This window comes from Cherax quadricarinatus, chromosome 68 (assembly GCF_038502225.1).
Source record: "Cherax quadricarinatus isolate ZL_2023a chromosome 68, ASM3850222v1, whole genome shotgun sequence".
Taxonomy (NCBI): domain Eukaryota; kingdom Metazoa; phylum Arthropoda; class Malacostraca; order Decapoda; family Parastacidae; genus Cherax; species Cherax quadricarinatus.
The window spans coordinates 12,733,236-12,744,806 of NC_091359.1; the positions used below are offsets into that span (position 1 = coordinate 12,733,236).

General features: G+C 41.5%; 1 protein-coding gene across 1 annotated transcript; it reads right to left on the reverse strand.

Annotated features, from left to right (window-relative positions):
• Positions 1 to 8,466: 8,466 nt before the first annotated feature.
• LOC128697605 (uncharacterized) lies at positions 8,467 to 10,046 on the reverse strand. The gene is made up of 2 exons (XM_053789435.2): positions 9,927 to 10,046; positions 8,467 to 9,395 (listed from the first exon to the last, which is right to left on the reverse strand). The coding sequence occupies exons 1-2, from the start codon at positions 9,927 to 9,929 to the stop codon at positions 8,688 to 8,690; spliced, it is 711 nt and encodes a 236-aa protein (XP_053645410.1). The 5' UTR covers positions 9,930 to 10,046; the 3' UTR covers positions 8,467 to 8,687.
• Positions 10,047 to 11,571: the final 1,525 nt, after the last annotated feature.

Sequence of the window (11,571 nt, forward strand, 5' to 3'; positions counted from 1 at the left end):
AGGTATACAGTCCTAGCTGACATCAATGACATACTACTATGTAGAAAGCCGCTTGTTATTCTGAGCATTTCGGGCAAATTAGGTCAGTTTTGTCCCAGGATGCAACCCACACCAGTCGACTAACACCCAGGTACCTATTTTACACCGATGGGTGAACAGGGACAGCAGGTTCTTATGGAAACATATCCCCAATGTTTTCCAGCCGTACCGGAAGATATTCGAACTCCGGACCTCAGTGTGAGAGCTGAGTGCGCTAGCGATGGAACTACGTGCGAAGGGGATAGCGAAGCCAGGCTTATAACCTTAAAAAAACAGTAAAAACAGTCACTGTTGTGACGATAAGTTCTCCCAATACCTTGTCTTACCATAGGAATTTAATGATAATAAATCTTGGATATATTTAGTACAAATTTACTTAAGATCATATATGCTTCGTATTAAAACACTAAAAGTCTCTGACAATCATCTGGTGTATTAATGTTTGTAGAATTACCGACAATATGTTAAGTAATGCGACATTTTATTGTGGCAACGTTTCGCTCTCCAGGAACTTTGTCAAGCCTGGAGAACAAAACGTTGCCACGATAAAATGTCGCATTTTATTGTCCTTTTACTTAACAAATCATCTGGTGGACGTAACGTTAATCAAATACCATGAACTGCTTGTCTTATTACATATCCTTAAGCATGTTAATGTTAATGATATAGTCTCTTGTGGGCGAAGCGTCTTTTGTTTTCCATATGCATATAGTCAGACATACTCCAGTATTTAAATATCTCGAAAAAATATCGAAAACACTGAAAAAACGCTAAGAATGTAACAATACATTACACGAGGCCAGTGGGTAACAATGTAATAGATTAAACTATTGATATCTGGGTTTTTTAAACTTGGACAAGATATCTTCTATAGAAAATGCTGTTTCTTCCTTCTCAAATGCTAACTGAACTAGCAGACAATTGATCATAGCATTTTGTATTGCAAAAACATCCACTACAGATGAAATAAGAAACATGGTATTTAATGACATTGTAAGTAGACAACAATTGGAAAGGTATAAAAAAAATTGGGGAGGCAATGCCATACAGTGTTTTTAGGTTAGGCTAGGTGAGGTTAGGAAATGTTCCATTATCAAACTATACCACGGGCGGGGTTAGAACCCGCTATCAGAGAGTCACGAAACTCCAGAGCGACGCGTTAGCCATTGGCCAGCTAGGCATTCATATTACGATTTCGTGAGTAATGTTCCATTATGTTTGTTAGGCCTAAAATTCATCGCGTTTTACTGTGATTTCTTCCATCTTGGTGTATATACACTTCTCATTGCATACACATCGAGGTAAATGCACCTCTCAAAATATAAACACTGACGATATGTAGCAATCCTCGACAGGGCACATCAAAGCGGCTACCTGAATTGAGGTCCCCCTTCAAGGTCTTTCATTTATTACCTGAGAACACCTCATCCGATCGGTTTCAAATTTTCACCCCAAGTTTATCTTCTTTACTGAAAGAACTGGATAGATTTTATGCTTTGTACGTGCCAGTATGCCAATTTATGTACGAAGCCGATCATTTGATCAGCTTCGTACCATCAACTTTGATAACCTGAAGATGGAACTACTAAGTAGCTGAAAATTAAAACTGTTGGAGGATTCTGAGATTCTGATCTCTAAGATAAGTAAAGAATACCTCCTTCAAATTGAATAATCTTTCACAGCTGGTGTATGTTAATGGAAAGCTCGACTTTATTTTTGGGCACTGTACATGCCATTTTAATTTTATTGAACAAAATGAGATATTAATCTCCATGTGAATGCCTCTTCTGCCCGACATCAAATCTTCAACTCTGATATTTAGCGATATCAAAAACTTATGCCTCACTGTGCTATTCCTTTTCAATGCATTGAGGTAGAGGAAGCTGGGTTTGTGAGATACGGGGAGGTCTTTCTGGATGGTTAAGCAACCAAACCATATCTAGTTTCTTATGAGGAATGGTAGGAAATTGTGCCAAAAAGCCAGATAAAAGCTTCAGTCATACGACCAAAATAAAGCTCCAGTGAGCAGATCATCCTAGGATTATGACCAGATAAATAAACGATAAATGTAATGTCACCATCACTACCAACTGTGAAGATTGTTTACTCAGCCCTGTCAGGCCCTGAGGAAGCATTTGACAAGGCTGGCTCCTCCTTATCTAAAGATATAGAAAATTCAATAAGAATAAATTAAACAATTTTATTCTAATAAACATCAGTCAATAATATAAAATAATTAATCTTGAAATTAATCCTACTTTAAGAGAAATGAAATATGTAAATAATTAGTGATCCAAAGCTAAATTCATTCACAGATGTCGTGGGGTTTAGAATGGTGCCGTGGCGATGTTCTGGGCACACAGCTTTGAAAGGTTAGGTTAGGTAAGGTTCGTCAGGAAACAGGACAAATGTTTCCTGACGCGGGTCTTAGTCAGATGATGACCCGCCTTTGGAGCTTTTGGTCATCTGACCGAGGCCTTCCGCTGGCTTACCGGTCCACCCCTTTAAAAATTATGGTCATTTATAACCAGTCTAGCTTTGAAAGATTCTGGAACTCAAGCCGTTGTTGATGGGGGTAGGGGAGGGGGGGGGGTCACATTTGGTCGTGACTAGACAAATGATAGTGCTCCTCAACACGCTTGTATATTCTGCCGAGGAGAGGTGGACTGATCCTCTGATCACCACAGTGTTGAAGTTGAGTAGCCCGTCAAGACACCAGGAATGCTGGAGTAGTTGTAACTGGGAGAATGCAGTGTAACTGACTGGGTTGTCTTCTACGTGTGGAAGGGTAGGGCCGGACCAGTGTCAGGTAGAGAGGTGTAGCGACGTCTCTTGATCCTTAAACAATACTCACTTAACTATATCTCTGCATGCGTTGGATGAACAGAGTCAACAATCAAGGCTAAAATACGGAAGAAAAAATTCAGTTACACACAACTCGATAAATCTCTCACACGATAGACGTGAGACCTTTAAAAGAATGGTGAGGATTTTTTTTTTTATATTTTTATTTAAAACTTACAACAAATACAAGAATGTATAAGAGTTTAATAAAAGAAGAACTAAACTGGATATTAACAATAACCTCTATCACACAATCCCAGTACTTAAAATAACACAATAGCTGATAACCATATTACCACCAGTTACACATCCAACAACATGTCCTACAAAACTCCTCCTTTTACAATAATTAATAATGCCAGTGCAGACAAAAATATTTACATGCACCGTTCTAAGAAATACCTTAAGTAACCTAACAATTAGGGTTATATACCCTTACCTCATTAAACCTTAATGGGAATTTACCAGAAGTTGGTGATGCCTGAACAAAACAAAACACAAAAATATAAAAGTACATACGAAAACAGATATGGACATTACATTCCTATACACACACACCTGTATAAGCGGAAGAATATACACCCACAATATTTAATATCAATAATAATGCATCAACCATGAAATTCAAACTGTCATAACAACATTGTATAACATGGAGTTTACACGTAAAATATAAGAGAATACATTACATGCTACCTCATCTTTAAAACTAGGTTATGTAAATATTTAATATAATCCAAGACTAGAATTATCACCTTGAAACATGTCAAATTGGTTCTCCCCACACAAGGACGGGGCAAGAAACCCCCTCAATGAAGACTATACAGGCACTCACCTACAACTAACTAAATCCTAGCTTAAGATCAAACTTGTTAATGACTGGACCTAAGATCCTAATCTCCCTATCTGAAACACAAATTATACATCCTTGACATAGTAACATTCACTACATGAATGTGTGTAAAAGTATTACAATCCTTCTTCTATATAAGTCATCCACATAACCTACTATTCCCCCCATGCTTCCCCCCCTACCCCCCGCAATTCCTCCTCCACAGCCTCAAAGAAAGGATGTTGCACACATGCAAAGAGCAACTGTGACAGCGAGCAACCCTGCCTTAATCCCTGTTCCATCCTCACCGCCCCCCCCCCAGCTTTCCGTTAACCTGCACCCTCATGACAGCCCCCTCATGTAGAGTGCGCACCCACCTCACTACCCCCCCTCCAAAACCCAATTTCTCCAAACAGCCCCACAAAAAGTCCCTCTTCACGCAGTCATAGGCCTGAGCCCAATCCAAGCCAAGGACGCCCCCTCCTGGCAGTTCTCTATAAAATCCCTTATCCCACTGTGCCCATTCTTCATAGTCCGTCCCGGTATCCCATACTGACCCTCATGTATGCTATTCCCAATTACCTTCTTTAACCTGTTACCCAATACCTTCGCAAAAATTTTGTAATCTGTACACATTAACGACAACGGACGATAATCTACCAAACCCTTCTCCTCCCCCCCCTTCTTTGGCACCAAAACAACAACCCCAGTTCTCTGTGTTTGTTCCATCCTACCACGTTTCAACATATAATTCAGAACCGCCACTAGGCACTCCCTCATATCCTCCCGATGTGCTCTGGAAAAATCATTAGATAACCCATCTATTCCCGGTGCCTTCCCCTGACTCAATCCATTCACCACCTCCCCCACCTCTGCCTCCTTAACGCCTCCCTCCAACATGTCCCGATCCCCCTGCCCCAAACCCTGATGAACCCCTATAGCTCTAAATGTTTCTAACCCAACCACCCCTCCCCTTCTCTTCCATTTTTCCGTAAACCAATAATCAGTATACCTACTGATACAATCTGTGTCAGAGAGACCCTGTTCCTGCACATAACCCTCCCCCCCCTCCACGACAATATGTGCCACGGTATTCCTCAACTGTCTGTCCTTGAATTTTCGGAGTACAAACCCGGTTGGCTTATCACCTTTTAGTACGTCCTCCAAGCCTGCCCTGACCCTGAGTGCATCAAAACGTTCATTATGCATCTCCACTAAATGACTTCTAAGTTCCCCCATAACTCCTCCCACAACTTCTCCCCCCCATAACAATCATTCAACTGGCCCTCTAAATAATTCTGCAATCCAAACTTCCAGCATGCCCGTCCCTCCTCTTAAAAAATCTTGCAATCTACACCTTTGCCTGCAACTCCCACCAATCTAGCAAATCCACCTCCTCATCCCTAGCCTCCCAAAACCCTTTCCACCATGCCTGAAAGGACCAACCTTGATCTTCCTCCTGTAAAAGCCTCACATTTAATTTCCAATAACTCTGATATATTCTCGGAATACCATCCACCCGAAGGTCAGCCATCACTGCTCTGTGGTCAGACAAACCCACGTCTACTGTTCTAACCCTCTCCACTCCTATCCCCTGCCTAACATAAATCCTATTCAACCTTGCCGCATAACACCCCTGTACATAGGTGTGCTCCACCTGATACCCTTCCCCCCTGCCGACCACATCTACGACCCCGACATCTCGAAAAGCATCCCGTAAGACACCCAACACACACCCCGCCCCCCTAGGTATTACGTCTCCATGCCTAATCACACAATTCCAATCACCTCCAATTATCGCGATAGCAGGTAAACCCCTGAGATAGTATAACAATACGTCCCGAACAAAATCTGTTTTTATCCTCACGTTACCAATCGCGGGCATATAAACTCCCACAAAACATACCCTGCTCTCCCCCCACCACCCATCCACCCGAACAACCCTCCCCCCTCCTCCCACCCCATGACTCGCAACGGACTGGTCTCCTTTACTAAAACAGCCACTCCTCCCTTTAAAAGCATTGCCATGCTTACAAACAACTTATATCCTCTCAATCGCAACTCACTACCTGACTTATGGTTATGCTCCTGTAGGAAACAAACATCCACGTCATACCTTTTGAGGAACCACTCCAACCATACCCTTTTTACTTCAGTCTTGAGGCCATTAGCATTTAGTGTTACACACCTGAATGGTCAAGGAAAGGCGGCTTACCTCTGTGCTGCTGTGGCTTACTCACACTTCCCTTCAAGCTGCTCACACTTTACACAAATAACCCGCACATAAAAGAGAGAAGCTTACGACGACGTTTCGGTCCGACTTTGACCATCGACAAAGTGTGACTTTGTCAATTGTCCAAGTCGGACCGAAACGTCGTCGTAAGCTTCTCTCTTTTATGTGCGGGTTATTTGTGTATCGTTCCAGTCACGGTATTGTGCCTTTTTGTTATTTATTTGCTCACACTTTCCTTACTACTCTTTTTGATAAGGCCCCCTACCCCCCCCTGTCCCTCTCCCCCCCCGATTTTCCCTGTACTCCCCCCCTGTAGGGGATTTTCGCACCGCCTCTGCCCATGCCTTCTTACCTGGTCTTTGCCCAGGTGTTAAAACGTCGTCTAATTCAGTCAACCCCTCTGGCCGCTTCCTAGAGCTGCCTCCCAAAGCCATCTCTTCCTCAGGTACATCCTCCCTGTGTACTTCTGCCACCACAACTGTATCCTGTCCACTATTCCCTGTTACTCCCTTCTTCTCACTCAGCCCTTGCAATCGCTGCCTATCACTGGGCCGTCCATCCATGTCCTCTCCTACCAAAGCCTCCTCCAAGAATTCCTGGAGCACAGACTCTAAGGACACCTCCTGTGTCGACTCCGCCACTTCCTCCACCACCACAGGCTTTGGAGGAGGATCTCCATCCTCCACCGGGAGTGTGACACACGTCCCCAACTGTTCTCCCTCCTTTTCCACCTCCTCACTCCATAGAGGAGTCACAGTTTTCGCCGTCGCCACCACACTCGTCTGCTGGACCTCCTCCACCGGGGCTGGCACCCCTGGGGCAACTCTACGTGCACATTGCGCCGCTATATGTTCATAAGAGTTGCAAAGACGACACGTCCTCCTTTGTCCCGCATAAGACACATATACCTGAGTTCTGTTGCCTGTCAACATAACATAAGAAGGTATAGGCTTCTTTAAAGTCATCTTGATAGTGTATGAACCTTCCGGGAGGCCCTCATATGGTCCATCCCGCCATACCCCTCCTCTAGCCTCATGAATGACTCCGTAGTTGCGGAAAACGTCCTCTATACCAAACTTGGTCGCCTCAAAAGGTACATTTCTCACTCGTACCCACGTGTAGTAAGTAGATACGTCATGCATGCACACATCCATCGTCGAGTTGAGGCACATTCGGCGTTCCTGGTACTCCTCCACCACACTGCTGTAGAAACTGGCCCTCGTAAACTTCACAAATACTTTTCAACCCGTTAAGGGCCACACCATACAGTTCCTCGTTAGGGATGCCGTATAGATCCCTAATAATTGCAGGAAGAAGTGCGTTCATCGTAGCAGGGCTCAGAGAACCCCTTAACAGCTCAATGCAAACTGTGTTGATCCTCCTGCCGTTGTAATCCACCATGTTTGATCAGTGAAAACTGCACAGAAACCAGGTGAAGTGGGAGCTACTGCGCAGCCCGTCCGCACGGCCCAATAGCGATGCGAACGAATGGTGAGGATTAAACAGAGTAATTGAAAATTCAAATCAAGGCAGGAATAAATTTAAGTCCAAAATTCCAAATAAGAGTGAAGCTCTTAAGACAAAATCCCAACAATAAATTAGACAGGAGCAGAATGAATGATTCTCCACAGGTCGCCTCCCACCTGGTCTAAAAAGGGAGGGGAGGGGGGATAGCGGGAACTAGTCACTCACACCTAACTTAACAAGCAGCAGACTGCTCAACAAACTACCACTACCATACATTCACTACTCCTATCTAATGAACTTTTCCCTCACACCTTGGTTTGTCTTCAATTTTAAAATTAAATGAATAATTGAATAATGGCAGGAACAGATTTTAAAAGACAAAGAATCATACACAGTAACTTGCTGGTGCTGCTATATGATGGAACGTCCTGGAAATTTAAATGATAAAAACCACTTGGACAGAAATAATAAAAAAACATACGAGAGAATTGTATAAACATGAAGGATTTGTGTTTTTCAGCTTTAGATTTCTCTTGCCTGTGCTTCTTATTTCAAAGATTTGTTTTAGTATTTGTTACACAGGCATCCAGTCTACATTAAAATTCATCCCCCACCCTTTCTAATTAAGATTTCCACATAGAATGCAAATAGTCGCATCTAAAAATACAAAACGTTAAGATCAAAATGAAGTAAGATGTCTTACAGCGCCTGGAGAATGGGAGGCAATAAGATTTGATTCCAGGAAGAGCAAGGTTGGTAAAATTCTTTGGTTCAAGAACGGGTTACCAGCATCAAGGCACCCCTGTCTCCTGGCCTTCCTTGAAGGAAGACTAAAACATGCACCTGATCATTGCCCTGTTTTTTTCCTTTATAATGAATTTTATGATACTAAAAGATTCATTTACTGCTCACATTTTTTCACTTGTTTTCAAAAGAATCAGACCTAATCTGAAGGTACTGATTCATGTACATAATCATTTATTTTCAAAGACAGAGACCTTATTCTAAAATAATACGCAAATGCATTTATATAATTTATTATTGATATACATAAAATTTAAAAAAGTATACAGTAATGTATGAGTCGACTTAAATAGATGTATCAGTAAGGACATTGTGATGTGGAACTGTCAGTTTCACTGATTTGTGAGTGCACCACATCTCACTGCAAATCAAACACATTTGTGTTCAAATGAAAGTGATTTTTAAAATGTGAGGACGGGAGAGAATTCTTAAATTGTTCTAGACGTAATGCATTACCTACTTCAATGTTTATTTCACAAAGGTGATACTTCCAGTAGGTCTACCGAAGCCATTGCTGTAGCCGCCGTTAACGTAGCCAGTGGAACCCCCACTGTAATCTATGCCAGTGTAACCACTTCCGAAACCTGTTCCAATGGGACCACTTCGTAATCCCCCTCCAAGAAAGTCGTCTCTAAAATTTCCAACAGTGCTTAGTCCATTGTAATTCCTGTGGGGATCATGTATAAAGATGCCACTGGATCCCAGTCCAAGGGTGCCACTGGATCTGAATCCCAGGTTGCCATTGGGATTGTATCCAAGATTTCCAATGGAGCCAGGTCCAAAGGCACCACTGGAGCCAAGTCCAAAGGCACCACTGGAGCCAAGTCCAAAGGCACCATTGGAGCCAAGTCCAAAGGCACCATTGGAGCCAAGTCCAAACCCACTAACGGATCTATGTCCAAAACCGTCAAAGGAACCATGTCCAAAGCCGCCGTTGTAACCACTTCCAACGCTGCCTACATAGCCGCTACGAGGCGCTCCAAGGGTGAAAGAGGAATGAGAAGTGACTCCGACTCCTGATGGATCGTAAATCCTTCCGGAGCCTCCTGTGATGCCTCCACTGGAGTAGTCATAGCCTCCACCTCCTATAGTGGAGGAGGAAATGGTAGTCGCTTCTGGAGCGGCTTGTGCTGAAGCCAGCAAGACGGCCACGCCTATAGACACTATCAACAGCTTCTGAAAACGACGAAATAGTTTAGTTTTGAGTACATGTATAAGGGGAAGTGTTAATGATGCATGGGTTATATAGAGCACGCTCGATCCAAGGAAGATGAGTAGCTCAATTTCCTCAGATCAAGAGCTTTTTGACGGGATTTTCATTTTGGAACAAATGACAACGAGTATTATTTCAAAACATACGTACCGGATTCTACTTTGTAAAAATTTTTGTCATTTGCTCTTTTCATAATGCTACATAAACATACATAAAAAAAATACATAACGAGTATCATTCAAGGAACATTATTATTATTATCGTCATTAAATTTATAGGAACTCCTACTCATTATACTGTGCCTGGGAATGCTTAGATGGTAAATGGGAACTAATGGGGTTCGATCAGAAGAAAAATAGGGTAGCTCATATTGCTTGGAACACTAGTACATCACCAGGACCAAGGCAACCTCCACTCCACGTCTTAGCCATAAATGAATTCAACTTTACAACTCACAGAAACCCTTTCATCAAAATACTTAAACAAGATCTTACCATAATGTTGGTTGTGGCGAGGCAGTCTCTGACTTGATGAAGAGAGGAATGCTGAAGCGCCTTATATACCCACAGTACCAGTGACCAGGTTCACATCCAGGGCCAAACATGATGCCAAATAGGCTATTGTAAACTAGTACAGTACCTTGAAAGAAAATTCACATTTTCTTTCCAAAAATTAAAAAAATTGATGAATGTTGATGTGTAATATGATCCTACTATATTATTATTATGACACAAAACTTCATTTAATGCCACTTAATGCTTATAATTTACTAACTGAAGGAACACCTCCTTCATTTTTCCTTCCATCCTATATATAGCCTTGTGCATAATGAAAACTTAATGGGGAGGAACTTAAGGTCGGGTGATACTGAACTTCAGTGATTCACCTCAGAACAACTGGTCAGAGTTGGTATGCAACAGCATCCTTAATGTTATTCGCCGCTGCTTTGTTATGCTCAAGACCAGAATGCGAAATAAGACAAAATTTAATGTAAGACTTACAGATTTAACATCTGGTGACTGGATCCACACACTGTACCACCGACAACAACAGAGAGAAAAAAAAAATAGGTTCGAGAAGATTTATTTTGACGATGTTTCTGTCTACATAGATACAACACGTTATGCAAACTGTCTTTTTCGCCTTAACATTTTTTAATTGTCGTAACATTTGTGTTATATTTATTTAATTTTATAGAAATTGCCAACGTATTTATTGCTGAAACAAAAAATTGTCTCCGCATTGGAAATCTGAACTTAAAGCTCTGTTAGGAGGAGCAAAACGATGCTTTAAACAAAGGTTTACTTTTCCTATAACATATTTCTACGATACTTGTAGGCAAGTCATAACTTTCCACCTGAAGTCATTGATTGGTTTTTACACTGTAGTTTTATCCGGTATGAGTCAGTATCAGAATATAAAAAACTTTGTTTCCTCGTGTGTGAGGCTCTAAGATACATTACACAGTAGGTACCTTCTGTGTACTAACTCGTGCACCTATTTTCCCCTTGTAACTGAAATTTTCACGATGGAATGTTTCACTGGTGACCCAAACAAAATTTTGATTCTTGCACTGGACACGCTTTGTGAGAAAGGGAGACACTATTAGGACAGGCTATTGAAACACTGGTACAATATATCTATATGTTTCTTAGAGACCTGACTGAGGTAGAAAACATGCAGAAATAGTTTTTAGCAATTTAGTGAGTCTACCTGTTAGATCTCCGCTAGTTTAGGGTTAATATTGCAAATGTAAATCGCTATAGGTTATTACATCGCGTTCTTTTTTGCAATTAAATACTTTCTAATACAATACTATCATTAAAAACTTTCAGTAATTAAAATTATATGATTTTTAAGATTGGAAATATTTAATATTAAAATTATTAGACGAACAAAAGTCATTATTTTATCTTCGTTGTCAACATTTTTACATACAATACATCACTTTTAAACTGTGGAAGGACTACTGAGGACCGAACTGCATCTCTGGTACGTCATTTCCAAAACCAAACCATTTCAGCCACAGAGTGAACAAAGATAGCTTGTACACTCTTTGCTAAGTTGGCAAAGTTGTGGATTTGTACTCTGTGCAATTCGTTGTTGTCATGATATGCTGAATTTATCATTTCAGTAACT